General features: G+C 37.7%; 1 protein-coding gene across 1 annotated transcript; it reads right to left on the bottom strand.

Annotated features, from left to right (window-relative positions):
• Window positions 1–607: 607 nt before the first annotated feature.
• LOC113335301 lies at window positions 608–6,039 on the bottom strand. Its single transcript, XM_026581401.1, has 5 exons — window positions 5,688–6,039; window positions 5,002–5,622; window positions 4,070–4,912; window positions 3,628–3,977; window positions 608–970 (listed from the first exon to the last, which is right to left on the bottom strand). The coding sequence occupies exons 1-5, from the start codon at window positions 6,037–6,039 to the stop codon at window positions 608–610; spliced, it is 2,529 nt and encodes an 842-aa protein (XP_026437186.1).
• Between the last annotated feature and the right edge of the window lie 14,746 nt (window positions 6,040–20,785).

Raw genomic sequence — 20,785 nt, 5'->3', positions numbered from 1 at the left:
TCCGATAATTTCCGTTAATATTCGATAATTTCCGATATTTACTTAGGAGAGACGTAATCAAATGACTAAATAGTAAACCTAAAGGGTATTAGGTATCGAAAATTTCCGAAAATTTTATAATATAGTTATACACTAACGGTATCGGATATTAACCTAACGGAAACTCCCTTAACCGGTACCGTTATGTTAATAAACGGATATCCGTTACGTTAAGGTTATCGGATATCGGATAGCCGTTATGTCGGATATTAACCTAACGGAATCCGGATGTTCGGAAACGGATACCGGATATCGAATATCCATTTAGGGGGTGCAGTTTATTATGTTATACCTTGGTTTCTATTTAGTTAGTCCGGAAAAGATTAGTAGAGTTAGACCTTAGTTTCTATTTAGCTTTCCATTTAGCTATTTCCGATAAGGGCAGTCTCTTTGCAGTGAAGTTGTGCTGCAGTTTTCTGAACTTTCCTACAATCTTAGTTTAAGCCTGCAAACTGTTGTAAGGTAGTGCAGTACTCAGTTTTATGAACTGATGTACATGTTGTAGACTGTGAGATTTTAGGCTATGAAGCTTGTAGTGAGAAACTCAGTCTCAGACTTGCTGTGAGTTTTATGAACTGATGTACATGCTGTAGACTGTGAGTTTTAGACAAATTTTGCTCCCACTTCCCGCTTTCACCCATTCACAGTAAAACACAACCTCAGTAAATTGACCATAGTCCAACTCAAATATTTGATTAACAACCCCATACCACTTGGTCAATACATTTTTGGGATTTTTATCGCCTTTCTTGCTCCTAAATGTGGTGTTTGTTGTCATGCAAACACCACTGTCTTGACTAACAACTATTTCTTCATGATACTTGGGAGAGAAAACAAACCCATTCACCCGGTACTTAACAAACTCTTTCGCATCAACAGGACCTCTTACATATCGCCACAACAATGTATCCGTTTTATTTTCTTTTATCAGCTACGCAATAAAATAAAACACCACTACCATTAATAGCAAACCAACATACATTTTGCAAACACTGTCAGTATAAAGTAGACATTTTGCAAACAACTGGCATGAGAGCGCAGGAGTCGACACAAGTACTAAATGTTTCAGACCCGCTATACAGCTGGTCATATGAATATTACATTGTCCTCAATGTAATTGAGTCGTAGAAATCAAGGTGGGAAATTATAAATTGCAAAAAAAAAATAAACAAATAAAAATAAAAGATAGAGAAAAGGGAACAAATCTGATGGGTTGACTCCCACGAAGCGAAATTTATTGTTTCCCTGCTTTCAATAACACATAATCTCAAACAAAATGAGGTTGATACCCCAAAGTAAGCTGCCAATCATATATATAGAGTCTTAAAAGTTGGGGATCAACCCAACCAATCCGGTTGCCAGTTCAACCCTATGAAATGAAGTTGTAAAATATCAGAATTTTCAAACTCAGTTCGCCAGATTACTAGAGAAAGACCCGAGGTTCTCATTCTGGTGAACTGAAGTTGTGAAATATCAGAATTTACAAACTCAATTTGCCAGATTATTAGAGATTGACCCGAGGTTCTCATTCTGGTGAACTGAAGTTGTGAAATATCATAATTTACAAACTCAATTTGCCAGATTACTAAAGACTGACCCGAGATTCTCATTCCGGTGAACTGAAGTCATGAAATATCAGAATTTACGAACTCAGTTTGCCATATTACTAGAGATTGACCCGAGGTTCTCATTCCGGTGAACTGAAGTTGTGAAATATCAGAATTTACAAATTCAGTTTGCCAGATTACTAGAGATTGACCCGAGATTCTCATTCCGGTGAACTGAAGTTGTGCAAATACCAGAATTTACAAACTCAGTTTGCCAGATTACTCGAGATAGAGTCGTGGTTTTCATTCCGGTATACTGAAGTTGTGAAATATCAGAATTTACAAACTCAGTTTGCCAGATTACTCGAGATAGAGTCGTGGTTCTTATTCCGGTGAACTGAATTTGTGAAATATCAGAATTTACAAACTCAGTTTGCCAGATTACTAGAGATTGACTTGAGGGTCTCATTCCGGTGAACTGAAGTTGTGAAATATCAGAATTTACAAACTCAGTTTGCCAGATTATTAGAAATTGACCTGAGGTTCTCATTCCGGTGAACTGAAGTTGTGAAATATCAGAATTTACAAACTCAGTTTGCCAAATTACTCGAGATAGAGCCGTGGTTCTCATTCCGGTTAACTGAAGTTGTGAAATGTCAGAATTTACAAACTCAGTTTGCAGATTACTATATGAAACGATAAAATTACCCTTGCCGAAATAAATGTAGCAAGTATTGTGGAGACTGTGAAAATAACCGGACCACCGTTATTTGAACAAGTGCAGCGAATTCAAGAGATCGTGAAATGACCAAAGTACCCTTATTAGAATGAATATACTATCTAAGGAATCTAAAAAAGACCAAACTACCCTTATCCCAGAATCTAAGAAATGTAAAAATGACCATATTACCCTTACTAGGAATTAGTGCAATAAATATCATGGAAACAGTTAAAATGACCATACTACCCTTATCGGAAATAAGTAAAGTAACTATTACAGATTGTGAAAATGACCATATTACCCTTACTAGAAATAAGTCAATAAATATCATAAAGACAGTGAAAATGACCAAACTACCCTTATCAAAAATAAGTAAAGTAAATATTATAGACTGTGAAAATGACTATTCTACCCTTACTGGAAGTAAGTGCTACAAATATTATGGAGATTGTCAAAATGACCAAACTACCCTTATTGGAAACAGGTGCAATAAATATCACACAGACAGTGAAAATGACTATACTACCCTTACTAGAAATTAATGAAATAAATATTATGGATACTGTGAAAATGACCAGACTACCCTTATCAAAAATAAGTAAAGAAAATATTACAGACTGTGAAAATGATTATTTTAACCTTACTGGAAATAAGTGCAACTAATATTATGGAGACTGTCAAAATGACCAGACTATCCTTATCAGAAATAAGCAAAGTGAATATTACAGACAATGAAAATGACCATACTCCCCTTATTGGAAATAAGTGCAATAAATATTATGAAGACTGTGAAAATGACCAGACTACTCTTATCGGATATGAGTAAGTAAATATTACAGTCTGCTAAAATGGTCAGGTGTGGCACTAACTCCACCTTGAGCGCCAACTCTACTTTGGGCCTTGCGTGCTCCACCTTGAGTTTGACTCCACTTGTGCCCTAAACCGGGTGAATACACAACCACTTCTCCGTTCGGACAGTATCCCCAACCATACGCTATGATACCAGTTGTTAGGATCTTCACGGACCGCTGAACCTTACTTCTGGGCCCGACCACATAGGAATGATACTGTCCCCACTTGACCACCTGTTGCAGCAGGTGTGGGGTTTTGATCTAAAAGGCCTCGGTGCTATGTAAGGAGATGCCCAAGATTATTAAGTGCCACATGTACTCCTTTTATTCCATATGGGACTATCCTATCTATACATATGTGGTGTTTATCGAGCCACATACTGCAACAATATTCTCCACCTTCTCTCACGCAACTCGTCTTGAGTAAGCAATTTCTCTTTGGAAGAAACCCACAGAAAAAAAAACTAACCTTAGGAGGCCGGCATTTCGACCAAATTCTTTTTGGATGCACACAAGTTCGGTCTTCTTCTGAAATTTTGGCCTGAATTAGCCAAGTGTAACATTTCTTAACGGAGAAATCACCTTCTTGTTGTGAATTCTTCCGAACTCTGGTATCACAATTGCTATTGGGGGACAAATTGGATTCTTCAAAAAGATACAAGAGTGCAGCAATATCCCTGATGACATTATCGTGGACTCTGCGAGTGATACCCAAATTCCAGTTCTGGGATGAATTGTTGTAGACTTGAGCTACAGTTGATGTTTTTGACGCTGACGCATTGAAAGAAGTAGGAAATCGTTCGGATAGCGGCGCATGACCTTCCACGTATCATTCCTGAAACTTATCCTATTTCCATCACCCAAAATAAGTTTGCAATTTGAATGAAACTGATCAGAAAAGTTGTGAATACCTCTCCATATGCTACACCCATAGGCTTGTTTAGGATACTTGGTATTCCAACCTAAAAGTGCAAGGTCGTACTTTTGTTCTATCAATTGTTTCCAGAGGGCCGCATCACCATCACTAAATTTCCATACCCATTTCATTAGTAAGGCTATATTCATAAAATGTAATTGTTTGATGCCTAACCCACCAAGAGATTTCGGCTTCACCAGATGTTCCCAATCAACAGGGTGGTATTTCTTGTCATCAGGTCCTCCATCCCATAGGAAATTGTGAATGATTCTTTCCAGATTCTTTATGATATTCATAGGAGCAGCAAAGATCGAAAAGAAATAGATAGGAAGAGATGAGAGTTCTGAAATAATCAAAGTTAATTTACCTCCTTTCGAGAGAGATTTGGACTTCCAAGCAGATAAGCGAGCTTCAAATATTTCAATTATTTTAATCCATTTGATGTTTGATCTATAAGGTTCACCAAGAGGAAGGCCCAAATAAGACGTTGGCAAGTTCTGAGTTCTGCAACCCATCGAGGCAGCTAAGGAGTCCAAGTTCAGCACCTCACCAACAGGCATAAGTGCAGTTTTATGAAAGTTCACCTTGAGCCCTGAGATTATCTCAAACCAAATGAGAATGTTGCGTAAGTGAACTATACTTTGCTGATCATTCTTAAGAAACACCGGAGTATCATCCGCAAATTGTAGATGGGTGATTTTCTGGCATCCGGGGATAATTTCAAAACCGTTGAGCCACCCAACCATTTCTGCCTTGACGAACATAAGATTGAGAGATTCAGCAGTAAGTAGAAATAAAAATGGGATAGGGGATCCCCCTGCCTCAGCCCCTTTGAACTCTTAAAATGCCCATTTGAGGAGCCATTAATGAGTATTGAAAAGTTGATGTGTGATATGGCAGCTTCGATCCACTTCCTCCAAACAATACCGAAACCCATTCTTTGAAGCACATAGTCAAGAAAGGACCACGCAACATTGTCATACACCTTCTGAAAATCTATTTTACCCAAGATGCCAGCTTCATGGGATATTTGAGCCGAGTTAATACACTCATTTGCAATGATGGCGTTGTCCATTATTTGTCTGCCCTCTACATAAGCAGACTGTTGGTGACTGACTAACTTGGGAAGGACAGATTTTAGCCTTGTAGCAATAACTTTAGACATAATCTTGTTAATACTGCTCATAAGACTAATGGGTCTGAAGTCGGTGACGTTTTCGAGATCTTGGACCTTGGGAATCAGAACAAAAAAGGTGGATTTCAGTCTACAATCAATGGTCTTGCGAGTGTACAGCTGGTCCATAACCTTTAAAATGTCACTTTCCATGAACTCCCACGACTTGGAAATAACGAAAATTGGCATACCATCAGGTCCGGGGGCTTTATCCTTTCTGAGATCGCAAATGGCTTTGTGAACTTCCTCTTCAGAAAATACGACTTCAAGAGACTGAGCCTCTTCGGTAGAGATAGAAGGAAAAGCAAGACCGTCAAGCTGGGTCTTGAGAAAAACTTTTCTTGAAATAACCCTTGATACTACGAAACTATCTCCTTTTTAATGATGGTTTTGTCACTAGTTAAGGTTCCATTAACTTTTAATTGTGAAAAACTCTTACCCCTTTGTTTCGCCGAAGCATACTTATGAAAAAAATGGGTGTTGTTTTCAAAATCTTCAACCCAATTGATGTTAGCACGTTGCTTCCAAAAATCACTATGCATTTTTGCAAGTCTTTTGAATTCAGCATTAGCATCAGTTTTATCATTCACTAGTTGAACATTATCCGGATCCATAACCATCTTGGCATCCAAGGTTTGATTTGTAACTAAATTCACCTGAACCAAATTATCAATCCTGCCAAAGACATCCCGGTTCCATGCTTTGAGTTTCTCTTTCAGAGCCTGCATATTCTTAGCAAGAACAAAACAAGGAGACCCATCAAAACTAAAGGATAACCACCATTCCTTCATAAGCCCCGGAACAGAATCATCCTCCAACCAAATCTTTTCGAATATGGAACAGGACCCCAGCCATCATTTTGAGTCGTAAGGACAATCGGGAAGTGATCAGAGAAAGTCTTAGGAAGCACAGCTTGCTCAATGCGACTGAAATTGTCTTCCCATCTTGAAGAGATAACAAACCTGTCAAGCTTTGATGTGATTTTCAATTGAGTTGTAGTAAGATGATTCGTTCACTCAGATCTGTTGAGAATTTGTTTTCAGACTTAGTAAAGAAAATAAGGAAAAATATATATACACAATTTGTCACAAGATGAAGAGACGCTGAGACGCGGGATTCCACTACTTTTCATATTGTTATGGTTCAGTCATTAACTTTAGACAATATAACTCAAACAAAAGAAGTCGTGACTCTAGTTCTTTGCCAAAAATAGATTTCGTAAAATATTATTTGTAAGTTAAAAGCATGACGCATCTAAAGTATTTAGAACTAAGCATGCGACATCTAACAAAATAACAAATAATTAACAGAAATCATAAAACAATTAAATATATGCAAAAAGTCAATAAAAGAATTAATTCATTTACCACAATCATGAAAAGTTGCTTCCTACGTTGTCCCAGTGATAGGGTTTAGCTCATCGTGTTGTTGGAAACACGCTCGAAATTCATTATTATTGCTCAAAAATGGTTTACAAATGATGAAAAGGGAGAAATATAATGAAAACCGGGGTTGTACAGTTATATGTGTTACAAACCAGAACGACCCACAATATGTGTCACTGATACTGTAGCAAAAAAGTCTGCCTTTGATGTACGACCCTCGACTGTGAGTCGTTATCACTGTAGAAAAACGACTATCTCTGCTGGTCCGTTCTTCGTGTTCTTCAGTATTTTTCTGCTGTTGCTGCAGATTTCTCTGCAGCTTGATTTTTCGACTCTGTGGTGCTCTATTCTATCCCCTAACTCTCCGTCCCCTTCTAGGATTCCCAGAAACTTATTTATACCCATAGCGACTCCAAATCTCTCGAGTAAATGCAAAATATTTTTGATTATTCTCCATGCAAGGTACGGGTATTTTCTTCCTTTTTTTATCTCCTCACGCGGTCTGCTGGTATTGACATGTTCCAATTACTTTGATACACGACTGTTGAATGAATTAAACTCCATCCAGCCACATGCTACCACCAGAAAATCTCAACAAAATACCAAAAATATGTCTCGAGAATATTTTTTCATTGTTTCAACCAATCTCCACGTTGCAGCCATATTTGATATATTCCAACACACATACCTTCCCTGTTTGAATGAAACAGGTCATTCTGCAACCAATTCCGACCAAAAATACGATTAAATTTCAGCCAAATCACTTCCACAAATACACGCATATACAGTCAAACCCGTGAACCCTGCTTTCTTTGGATCCAACTATCCAGCCAACCTGGATTGATTCTAAGACCCTTACCGGCCATGTTTCACCTAATGGAGTTATCCCAAACAAGTATAGCCATTAAATCTCACTACAAAGCTTCGAATTCTCATACCCGAATTCTGGTCCGTGAAGAACAATTTTCCCCCAAAAACTGTGTTGCTTCAGATCCATGATTCTAGCAAACCCAGCCGAAGTTTATGAATTCCATCAATCATACCAACCCTGTTAAGCTTTAACAGACTCACCCAAGAAGTTTCAGCGATTGGATCTCATTATTCACACCACAAACACAAACCCTAATTCTGTTCCGTGAAGTTCAAAAATTCCCGCCAATTTCAAATTCAAACGGAGAAGAAGATGGGTGCCCCTTATTCGATCCTGGGGTGCGAATAGGATCTGCCTTTTTGGGGTGACCTGGGGTGCCCCTTAGTAATTGAGCTGCCCCTTAACCAATAAGAAGAGTCTGAATAGCACGTGTCCTACGGTGCAAATAACAACTTTTCGAGCTGATTCTTATAAAAACGTTTTATTCCCAAAAATGCCTACAAACACATTAAATATCAAAATTAGTACAAAATCGAGTGTCAACAATAAATAGTATTGAGATCAAATTAGACACAAAAATGTGTCTATCAAAACTCAACAGAAATTTTCGGTCGAAAACTTTTGTGGGTACGCGTACGGGTATGCATACCTAAGGTGAATGGTTTATTATTTGCTAGTCCTCGAGCAAATTTATTCTAGAAAAGAAAATTCAAACTCACTAGGTGGCCCTAGTGACCGAGTTATAGTCTCGGGAGGGTTTACCAGAGGTGTACCCACAAAACCTTTAACTCCAGACCCTAGTTATCTATGCAGAACCTTGGAAGGCACTAAAGAATCTCCTTGGTTGGTGTACTTATTGACTACAGGAGGAAGTACCCTGATGCGAAATTCCAATTGATTTACACGAGTTTGTACTCAAGCATACTAAAATTCATATAAAGTGAAAGAGCTCTACTCAAATAGTTTCTGGACATCATAACCGGAGTCAACCAATCCCATGGAAAGATTAAGAAGATGGATAAAGAAAAAGATGGTTTGAAGTGAACGGTGTTTCCCATATCTGTCTGAAGGCCTCTGCCAGGATGAACCTATCCTAATGGACTGAGATACCGGTCAGACTAATATCAACACAACTGGCATATACAAGGGGACCAGCGGTCGATAATCCTAACTCTAGGTCAACAAAACTGGCATATACAAGGGCACCAGCGGTCGACTTTATTGAATTTATTCCGGTTGGTCTGATGGTCTGGTCTCAATACTCAACTTTTTTTTTTTTGATATCTCAATCACCCTATTTCACCCTAGCAAAGGTAACAACTTGAAACGTGTACCCCACCAAATCACTTAAAAAAAATAAAAACTGAAGGATTAGGATTCAACGAGATATGGCGAAACTACCATGTTTTTTTTAATTCTAACACCTGAGCTCTGTGCTTTTATGAATAGACTCTTTAGATGTTTCTATCTAATCAGATTGGTTCCTCAACTCCTACAACCAAGATGTTCCCATCCACTTAGATTGGATAGTGCCAACCTTAACAAGCATAAATTTCTAGGCTCTGGAGTTTATTTATTGCAACTAAAAGCTAAATAATTTCTTCCCCACCCCCAAACTTAAATCTAACATTGTCCTCAATGTTTTAAAGATAAAATTAAAAGCATGAACAAGGAGAAACTGTTACCACATGAAGCAAAAGAGTTAAGGAAAGATATTACCGTGTTGGATGAGCATGGGTTACCTCCCAAGAAGTGCTAAGCTTAAAGTCTTCAGCCAGACATTGGAAGAATTAGTCACCTCGTAGAATCATATAGCAGTAGCCGGAATAATTGTGGGTCATCTGGATCAAAAAGTATTACCCACAAGAAGAAGAAACTGCAACAGACCAAGAAGATACCGAACATACCCTTGCTTAAGACAACTACATCTAGTTGTGGTTCAGGTTCAGGCTCTATAAAAGGGTCCAAATAAAAGGTTTTCATTGGTTGGATTTCCTCAAAGCTAAGATCCGGTTCAGGTATTAGAGTCTGATAGACGCATTTATGTGTCTATTTTGTTCTCAATATTCTGTATTGTTAGACTCGATTAAGTACTTATTGTGTTATTTTGTGTTCTTGTAGGAAATTTTAGAGAAATAAGCCCTTGCGGCGAAATGGGCTCAAAAAGTGGTATTTTACAACCCCAAGATAAAGTATTAAAGGAACCCCAGAAATGCACTGGAAACGTCACAGAAATGTCCCGGAGGAACCAAGAAAAATTACTATTTCCACCCAAAAATTACTATTTCATCCCTAATTGCTAAAGGGACACCAGAACTGGATTAGGGGGAGGCCAGTTTTCTTCCCAAATTCAAATTCCAAAATTGGCGGGAAAATTTGGTTATTTACTGGCATATTTGCCAATCGATTTTGAAGGAGTTTCAGGCCGATTCAATGGCTGAAACTCATTGGGTATCTTCTGCTGGGCTAGACAGGAAGGATATGGGCGTTGGATGCGATCAAATTTGGCTGGAAAATCCATCAGATGAAATCAGAGCAGACGCGTGCATGGAAAATATTTCACGGGGTTTTGATGAGTTGGAAGTGTGCTGCTCATGTTTGGATGGGGCTTGGCTATATTCTGAAGCGTGTTTGAGATAAACAAAGAAAATCTACTCACCATTTACAGCTCCAGACGCGTATAGAGATAATTCAGGGAAGAAAATATTCCGAAATATTTTTCTTCAATGGACGAGTAAATGAAGATTATTTGGAGTTAATGGAGGAGATTCAATGGTTCAATTACGTATAAATATGTTCCTAATGTGCTACAGAGAGGTTGTCGAGAGTTTGGGGAGTCGATAGGAGGGCCAGAGAAGCAGAAATCAAGAGTTGATGAAACTCTGTTGCTGCTGCTGCTGCTGATGAAGAACACCAAGAACACGAAGAACGGACTCGCAAGGACAGTCGTTTATGAACAGTGTCTAAGACGCACAACCGTGGGTCGCAACGCAGTCTAAACAGCAGCAGCACTTGTCATTTATCGTTCATTCTGTGACGCTTTTTGTGCGTCGCAGATTACAGTTTACACCATTTTCTCTTCTTCTCATCATTTGTAAACCATTTTTGAGCCATAATAAATTATTTTGAGAGCATTTATACTATGATGAGCTAATTCCCTCATAACCAAGGCAATGGAGGAAGCTATTCATGCAACATAAATGGGTAACTATTTCATTTAATTATATAATTCACCTAATCGTTTCTTTTGCAGAGTTTTAAATTGTTTGAATGATTGTCTTAATTATTTGTTATTCAGTTTGATAGGTTATGCTTGGTTTAATCTCTTGATAATCTATGCTTAAGGTTTGCAAATAATGTTTGAGAATATGTATGATTGATAGTGAATTAAAGATAAAAAAAGGACTTGAGAATTGAATAGAGTTTTGAAATATTTATCATTCAATTTTGCATAATAGTGGAATCTAGTGTCTTTGTTACCTCTCGCACCCATTGTTAATAATTTTGTATATAATTTTATTAAATCTTTAAATTTAATCTTCACAAGTACGAGAGTTTGAACCTCATTACTACAACCTCCACGAAAAATCTTTAATCATTTTGGCGCCGCTGCCGGGGATTTGTGCTTAGGTAGAATCTTTAGGTTATTATTATTTTATTTTTACTATTATTTGTTCCTTTTTACGTTTCTTTTTGTGTCTTTGATTTACAGGTTCGAAGTGGAATACTAAGGACTTGGGAACAAAAAGCTTAAAGCTAAAAGCTAAAAGAGAAGAAAAAAAGACATAATTTTTTTTTAGGATTTGTAAATAGGCTTTATTTTTCATAATTTTTGTAATTTTTGGACTTTTTATTTGGACTTTATTCTGGACAATCGGACTTTATTTTTTTTAACCCTACGGAATGGTATTATTAAAAAAAAATTTATATAAACTGTGTGCAGGGAAGGACGACGATTACTATATCGTCTCGGCCCCTCGGGTTCGTACACGGCATAGGAGTCGTGGCCCGAGTCGACGACAACGGTTCATCCCCCGTATGGTACGGGAGGTAAGTCCAATCGAAACACTCGCGAATCCCCTGCAAGCGAGTTATTGTATGCCTTAAGGTGATAATTGTTTGAGGACGAACCGGACTGTCTTTATTTTCCTAGTAAAGGGCAAGGCCTGGCCTAAACAAGATAAGGGTTCGGATTTCATCACCGTTCCCTTCTTGCCCGTTTTAGGAAAACAAAACCTAACGCGAACCCAAGATTTAAAATCTGATTAGAAAGAGACCTATAGGGTATCGAGCTTGTTAGGAAAAATTTTCGGGATATTGGTTACCTTTTAAGCAACTTCAAAGTTCATGATGACTTCTGGGAGTTGAAACAAGCCGCCTTGTAACGCCGGTGAGGCCTTGGGTATCAAATCTCCATTGAGCTTCCCTCGCCTCAGTTTCATCTCACATTAGCTCGGATTGATCCAGAGGGGTTGCTCAAACTGTAACGAATTCCCCTTCGAGAGATAGAAGCTGGTCTAGAAACAATCTAAGTTGAGCCATCATGCTTTTTGTTTGCTAGAAATCTTTAGGTTTGCTTTGGTGGAGTCGAGTCGGCCTTGTTTGTGATTGTATAGAATCCCTCTGTAGTTTATATTTCTTCGGTGATGAATCCTTTTGAGGAGACGCCACCTGCGATGACGTTGCGAGAATATATGTCTAGAAATTCTCGTTATCAAGAGACGTCTTCGGAAATGACTCTTGGTGAATATATGTGTGGGCAGCGATATATGGATACTCCAACTTTTATTGAGGAATCACCTCTAACGATCTATGAGAAATATTATAAACATAGACCATGTAGTTGGGAACAAAGCTTGAGAATTCGTGAATATCAAAAATTATATTGTGATGATGATGAGGAGGAGGATGGTGATGATGATTATAATGATATTTCTAGTTCAAATCCAAATAATTTTAATAATTATTTACCTATTCAAAAGGACGAGGATTTGACTAGAAATACCCCCGTTTTAGACGATGATTACGAAACCGATGATGGTTTAGAGGAACCAGTTTATCTTGAGAGTACTGTTTTCGAGTCAAACGATTTAGAAACAATAGTCTTAGAAGAACTCGTAGAGATTAGCGGGGATGAACCTGACTTAGAAAATCAATCGCCCACTTTCAGGAATCTGACCTAGAAATTAGGGAGATTATGACCAGTCTACCTAGAGACGCCGAAAACTCTAAGTTTGGGGGTGATTATCATTCTCCATGTTCTTTAACTCTTAAAAATCCCTCACTTGGGACTTGACATCAATGCCTCACCCATCTTACGAGACTATCTTCGTACTCGTTTTCCCGAACTTAATAATATTCAACACGAGTCTCAACTGTTAGAAACGCATCCTCTGGTTGATGAGGTTAGCCAGGCAATAATCCAAGATTGACTTTGTTTTCCCACCAAAAACGTTTCTACCAATTGTGGGAACTTTTGATTTTAAGATGTGTCGGTTATTAAGTTTTGAGACTAAACCTAATCACTTTAGGATATTAGGGTCGACACATTTTCTTAAGGAAGACCACCTCTTTCATTGTGGTCAGCTGTGTGAGTCAAATCTGATTGACTTAGAGGATCCCCAGTTATTCAGGTTGTTGTTATGTGCTTATAAGTTCTTAGTTGAGTTTTTCCAGACTCTAATACCTGAACCGGATCTTAGCTTTGAGGAAATCCAACCGATGAAAACCTTTTATTTAGACCCTTTTATAGAGCCTGAACCTGAACCACAACTAGATGTAGTTGTCTTAAGCAAGGGTATGTTCGGTATCTTCTTGGTCTGTTGCAGTTTCCTCTTCTTGTGGGTAACACTTTTTGATCCAGATGACCCACAGTTATTCCGGCTACTACTATATGATTCTACGTGGTGACTAATCCTTGCTTAGTCTGGCTGAAGACTTTAAACTTAGCACTTCTTGGGAGGTAACCCAATATTCATGCGACATGGTAATATCTTTCCTTATCTCTTTTGCTTCATTGGTAACAGTTTCTCCTTGTTCATGCTTTTAATTTTATCTTTAGAACATCGAGGACAATGTTAGATTTAAGTTTGGGGGTATGGGAGAAACATTTTAGTCGCATTTTTGAAAATTCTAGCGTCACATAGTACCCGGTTAGCTAAGTTTACATACTGTTTCTCACCGAAAAGATAGAAATTGGAATGCTAGAGATAACAACCTATTGAGACATTAGAGAAAAAGACATTGAGATCCTTGAAATTCAGGAGAGAACTTGTTCCTTTTAGAGGGTAACCGTGATGGACCTAACCATCCATGATGGAAAGGCAAGTAGGTCAGAAGGAAATGCCAGAAAGACAGAGCAACCTCACAATGTAGTCTTAGTTACTGGATTACGACTCTCTCTCAGTAGAAACTTATCATCATCAACAAGCGGAGTGACATCAAAATTTATGAAAAAGTTGAAGACGTTTAAGGTTTAGAAGCAACAATAGAAAAGAATAATTCAAAAATCAAAGTTGAAGACTTAGTTACAAGAAGTTACAAGAGAAATGATATAAGTTGTTGAAGTTCATGATACCAAGACATCACAAGTTGTGAAGATCCAAGTTCTAAAGTCCTTCTCTCATGGATGTAAATTTTTGTCTTGTAAAAAAAAAAAAAAAAATGAAAAAAAAAAAAAAAAAAAACATCATTACGTTCTTTTTGTTCAATAAGGCCATAGGGAAGAAGAAATTTATAAGTCAAGCAAGAAATCGAAGAGAAGAGTTAATTGTCAAGGTTCTATGAGGTTCGAGAGTTTATCATCAACAGTTGAAGACCGAAGAAGACGTTATTTCTACTGAGCACTGTGAGAGAGTCGAAGAAAGATGCATTTTGGTTGCTTTGTTAGTCTGCTTTCAATCTGGCACAAGATCTTTCTAGCACTGGTTTAACTCATCACACGTAATTAGTCCAGCTGTGTAGCAGATGTCCCTCTCATCTTTATCTCTCTCCTAATCTTATCCAGCTGTAAAGCAGCGGACGCATCTTACAATGTTTATCTAGCTGTGTAGCGGATATCTCTTTATCTAGCAGTCGTGCGGATGTGTCTCCCCTTTTCTTCAGTCAGCTTTAGAGCTGACACCTTTAATTTCTCTGGCATTCTAGTTACTTGGAGATAGGTTGAGAATATGTATGTCCTCATAGCTCTTTGGATACTTGTGACCAATTAGAAGTCATGGTTTTTGTGGGTACACCTCTGTTAAACCCACCCGAGATTAACTCGGTTTTTTTTTTTAGTTTTGCTCGAGGACTAGCAAATAATAAGTTTGGGGGTATTTGATAGACGCATTTATGTGTCTATTTTGTTCTCAATATTCTGTATTGTTAGACTCGATTAAGTACTTATTGTGTTATTTTGTGTTCTTGTAGGAAATTTTAGAGAAATAAGCCCTTGCGGCGAAATGGGCTCAAAAAGTGGTGTTTTACACCCCCAAGATAAAGTATTAAAGGAACCCCAGAAATGCACTGGAAACGTCACAGAAATGTCCCGGAGGAACCAAGAAAAATTACTATTTCCACCCAAAAATTACTATTTCAGCCCCAATTGCTAAAGGGACACCAGAACTGGATTAGGGGGAGGCCAGTTTTCTTCCCAAATTCAAATTCCAAAATTGGCGGGAAAATTTGGTTATTTACTGGCATATTTGCCAATCGATTTTTGAAGGAGTTTCAGGCCGATTCAATGGCTGAAACTCATTGGGTATCTTCTGCTGGGCTAGACAGGAAGGATATGGGTGTTGGATGCGATCAAATTTGGCTGGAAAATCCATCAGATGAAATCAGAGCAGACGCGTGCATGGAAAATATTTCACGGGGTTTTGATGAGTTGGAAGTGTGCTGCTCGTGTTTGGATGGGGCTTGGCTATATTCTGAAGTGTGTTTGAGATAAACAAAGAAAATCTACTCACCATTTACAGCTCCAGACGCGTATAGAGATAATTCAGGGAAGAAATATTCCGAAATATTTTTCTTCAATGGCCGAGTAAATGAAGATTATTTGGAGTTAATGGAGGAGATTCAATGGTTCAATTACGTATAAATATGTTCCTAATGTGCTACAGAGAGGTTGTCGAGAGTTTGGGGAGTCGATAGGAGGGCCAGAGAAGCAGAAATCAAGAGTTGATGAAACTCTGTTGCTGCTGCTGCTGATGATGAAGAACACCAAGAACACGAAGAACGGACTCGCAAGGACAGTCGTTTATGAACAGTGTCTAAGACGCACAACCGTGGGTCGCAGCAGTCTAAACAGCAGCAGCACTTGTCATTTATCGTTCATTCTGTGACGCTTTTTGTGCGTCGCAGATTACAGTTTACACCATTTTCTCTTCTTCTCATCATTTGTAAACCATTTTTGAGCCATAATAAATTATTTTGAGAGCATTTATACTATGATGAGCTAATTCCCTCGTAACCAAGGCAATGGAGGAAGCTATTCATGCAACATAAATGGGTAACTATTTCATTTAATTATATAATTCACCTAATCGCTGCTTTTGCAGAGTTTTAAATTGTTTGAATGATTGTCTTAATTATTTGTTATTCAGTTTGATAGGTTATGCTTGGTTTAATCTCTTGATAATCTATGCTTAAGGTTTGCAAATAATGTTTGAGAATCTGTATGATTGATAGTGAATTAAAGATAAAAAAGGACTTAAGAATTGAATAGAGTTTTGAAATATTTATCATTCAATTTTGCATAATAGTGGAATCTAGTGTCTTTGTTACCTCTCGCACCCATTGTTAATAATTTTGTATATAATTTTATTAAATCTTTAAATTTAATCTTCACAAGTCCGAGAGTTTGAACCTCATTACTACAACCCCCACGAAAAATCTTTAATCAGAGTCTGGAAAAACTCAACTAAGAACTTAGAAGCACATAACAACAACCTGAATAATTGGGGATCCTCTAAGTCAATTAGATTTGAATCACAAAGTTGACCATAATAATGGTCATTCTTAAGAAAATGTGTCGACCCTAATATCCTAAAGTAATTAGGTTTAGTCTCAAAACTTAATAACCGACACATCTGAAAATCATATGTTCCCACGATTAGAAGAAAATTTTTTGGTGGGAAAACAAAGTCAATCTTGGTATCATAGCCTGGGTTAACCACATCAACCAGAGGATGGGTTTCTAGTAACTGAGCTTCTTTTTGGACATTACTAGGTTCGGGAAAACGTGTATGGAGATAATCTTGTAAGATGGTTGAGGAAAAAATGTTAAGTCCTACATGAGGGTACTTTCTAAGAGTTAAAGGTAAAGCACAGGGAGAATGATAATCACCCCCAAACTTAGAGTTTTGGGTGTCTCTAGATAGACTAACTACAATTTCTAGATCATTGGAATCCTGAAAATGGTCAATTGCTTCTTTTGTGTTATACTCAGGTGATGCATCCTCACTCATATTTAACAGCTCTACGAGTTCATCTTCTTCGTCTAAGATTATTGTTTCTAAATCGCTAGACTCTAAAACATTATTCTCAGAATAAACTCGTTCCTCTAAATCATTATTGGCTTTGTAAACAGGAAATACTACATCGTCTAAAACGAGGGTATCTCTAGTCAAATCCTCGTCCTTTTGAATTATTAAAATTATTTGGATTTGAACTAGAAATAATATTATCATTGTAAAGCTCAATTGGAGTAACTATTTCCTGATCACTATTCCTACATAAGTATGATTCTCCATCAACACTATCCTCATCATAATAACATGAAAAAGATCGAACCTCATCAAAACAAGTAGTGCTACCAATTCTAACCTCGTTATCTTGATTATGTAAATAACTATCTTCATTCTCAAGGGTATTATTGGATACACTATATTGGAAATTCAAGTAATTTCGAGCAATTCTTTCGTTCGTCTCAGCTATCCGCTTGATGTGGTCTTCTAAAGAAGGTTCCCTCATTATTGTAGTTCTTTCGTCTATAATTATACTATTCATCTCAGCTAACTTACGCGTCGAATCAGCTAACTTCCTGAGGGACTCTTCTAAAGGAGGAATAGGAACAGAGGGATCATAAAAAGGACTACTTTTCAATAGTTTGATTGTATCCTCTAGAGACGAAGAACTAGTACTATAATCTTCTTGCTCGTAAGACTGATGCACGTGCGGATAGTAATTGGGCTCACCAGGGTATGATCCATAACCTTTGAAAGGTTGGCGTTCCCAACCACTATTCACACTATGGTAAGAGTAGTGTCCATATTGTTCAGTTGGATAATCATATTCATTGTGATGGCTATTATAATACCAGTTTGACATCCTAACTGAAAGGGAATTCTAAATAAACACAAATAAGGATGACTCGACCACAACAAGCCTAATTTATCTATCAAACAAAAAGCATGATGGTTCCACTTAGATTGTTTCTAGACCAGCTTTTAATCCTTCGAAAGGGAATTCGTTACAATTTAAGCAAACCCCTCTGGAATCAATCCGAGTCAAAGTAAGTTGAATAGAGGCGAGGGAAGCTGCGTGGAGCTTTGATACCCAAGGCCTCACCGCATTACAAGGCGGTGCAGTCACGCATTCAACTAACAGAAACCATCATGAACTTTGAAGTATGCTTAAAATATTAACCAATATTTTTCGAATGACTTTCCTATTAAGCTCGTTACCCTATTGGTCTCGTTCTAGTCAGTATTTTAACCTTAGGTTCGCGTAGGTTACGTTTTCCTAAGGCGGGAAAGAAGGAAACGGTGATCAAATCCGAGTCCTTATCTTGATTTGGCGAGGCCTTCCCCTTTACTAGAAAATTAAATCCGATTTCAGGTCCTCAACATATATGCATACAAAATCATCCAGTAAACCCGCTGACAGGGGATTCGGCGGTGTTTAGAATTCTTACCTCCCGTTCCAGACGGGGGATGAACCGTTGAAGTCGACTCGGGCCACAACTCCTATGTCGTGTACGAACCTGAGGGGCCGAGACGATATCGTAATCGTCGTCTTTCTCTGCACACAGTTTATATTTAAAACTACCCTTCCGTAGGGTTTAAAAAAAATAAAGTCCCAAAGTTCAATGTTCGAAAATAAAAAAAAATGTCCAAAAATAAAAGATTACAAAAATAAAAACCTTAATTACAGTTTCTAAAAAAATAAAATAAAATAGAATATCTATATACAAAAATTTTCTTCTTCACTCCTTTTGGATTCCTCCTTTCTTTTCTTCTTTGGCTTCGCTATTGTTTTCAGCACTTTCTCCCCTTTTCTTTAGCTTAGTTCCAAATCTGAAAGCAAACAAGAAATACCAAAAGGCGTAAAAAGGAACAAATAAATAAAAACCTAAAAACAAATCCGCGTCGGTGGCGCTAAAAATTGACGTGATTTTCAATTGAGTTGTAGTAAGATGATTCGTTCACTCAGATTTGTTGAGAATTTGTTTTAAGAATTAATAAAGAAAATAAGGAAAATATATATACACAATTTATCACAAGATGAAGAGACGCTGAGACGCGGGATTCCACTACTTTTCATATTGTTATGGTTCAGTCATTAACTCTAGACAATATAGCTCAAACAAAAGAAGTTGTGACTCTAGTTCTTTGCCAAAAATAGATTTCGTAAAATATTATTTGTAAGTTAAAAGCATGACGCATCTAAAGTATTTAGAACTAAGCATGTGGCATCTAACAAAATAACAAATAATTAACAAAAATCATAAAGCAATTAAATCTATGCAAAAAGTCAATAAAAGAATTAATTCATTTACCACAATCATGAAAAGTTGCTTCCTCCGTTGTCCCAGTGATAGGGTTTATCTCATCATGATGTTGTAAACACACTCTAAATTCATTATTGTTGCTCAAAAATGGTTTACAAATGATGAAAAGGGAGAAATATAATGAAAACTGGGGTTGTAACAGTTATATGTGTTACAAACCAGAACGACTCACAGTATGTGTCACTGATACTGTAGCAAAAAAGTCTGCCTCTGATGTACGACCCTCGGCTGTGAGTCGTTATCACTGTAGAAAAACGACTATCTCTGCTGGTCCGTTCTTCGTGTTCTTCAGTATTTTTCTGTTGTTGCTGCAGATTTCTCTGCAGCTTGATTTTTCGACTCTGTGGTGCTCTATTCTATCCCCTAACTCTCCATACCCTTCTAGGATTCCCAGAAACTTATTCATACCCATAGTGACTCCAAATCTCTCGAGTAAATGCAAAATATTTTTGATTATTCTCCATGCAAGGTACGGGTATTTTCTTCCTTTTTTTTATCTCCTCACGCGCTCTGCTGGTATTGACATGTTCCAATTACTTTGATACACGACTCTTGAATGAATTAAACTCCATCCAGCCACATGCTACCACCATAATATCTCAACAAAATACCAAAAATATCTCTCGAGAATATTCTTTCACTGTTTCAACCAATCTCCACGTTGCAGCCATATTTGATATATTCCAACACACATACCTTCCCTGTTTGAATGAAACAGGTCATTCTGCAACCAATTCCGACCAAAAATCCGATTAAATTTCAGCCAAATCACTTCCACAAATACACGCAGATACAGTCAAACCCGTGAACCCTGTTTTCTTTGGATCCAACTATCCAGCCAACCTGGATTGATTCTAAGACCCTTACCGGCCATGTTTCACCTAATGGAGTTATCCCAAATAAGTATAGCCATTAAATCTCACTACAAAGCTTCGAATTCTCATACCCTAATTCTGGTCCGTGAAGAACAACTTTCCCGCCAAAACTGTGTTGCTTCAGATCCATGATTCTAGCAAACCCGACCAAAGTTTATGAATTCCATCAATCATACCAACCCTGTTAAGCTTTAACAGACTCACCCAAGATGTTTCAGCGATTGAATATCATTATTCACACCACAAACACAAACCCTAATTCTGTTCCGTGAAGTTCAAAAATTCCCGCCAATTTCAAATTCAAACGGAGAAGAAGATGGGTGCCCCTTATCCGATCCTGGGGTGCGAATAGCATCTGCCTTTTTGGGGTGACCTGGGGTGCCCCTTAGTAATTGAGCTTCCCCTTAACCAGTAACGAGAGTCCGAATAGCACGTGACCTCCGGTGCAAATAACAACTTTTCGAGCTGATTCTTTTAAAAACGTTTTATTCCCAAAAATGCCTACAAACACATAAAATATCAAAATTAGTACAAAATCGAGTGCCAACAATAAATAGTATTGAGATCAAATTAGACACAAAAATGTGTTTATCAAGCTTACTCCAGGAAGCATTTCTACTCCAAGTAAATGAG

The sequence above is a fragment of the Papaver somniferum genome, unplaced genomic scaffold (genome assembly GCF_003573695.1).
Source record: "Papaver somniferum cultivar HN1 unplaced genomic scaffold, ASM357369v1 unplaced-scaffold_139, whole genome shotgun sequence".
Classification (NCBI taxonomy): Eukaryota; Viridiplantae; Streptophyta; class Magnoliopsida; order Ranunculales; family Papaveraceae; genus Papaver; species Papaver somniferum.
Note: the sequence above shows the minus strand (reverse complement) of the source record. Positions and strands in the feature narration are given on the sequence as shown.

Bases quoted from the DNA above. Each gene is read 5' to 3' on its own strand.
- LOC113335301 (XM_026581401.1), bottom strand. From the start codon at position 6,039: ATGAAGGAATGGTGGTTATCCTTTAGTTTTGATGGGTCTCCTTGTTTT. The intron at 4,913-5,001 runs GTATTGTTTGGA...GGGCATTTTAAG, and splicing joins GCTTCAAAGAATGGGTTTCG to AGTTCAAAGGGGCTGAGGCA. The intron at 971-3,627 runs GTTAGTTTTTTT...TTTATTGCGTAG, and splicing joins CGAAATGCCGGCCTCCTAAG to CTGATAAAAGAAAATAAAAC.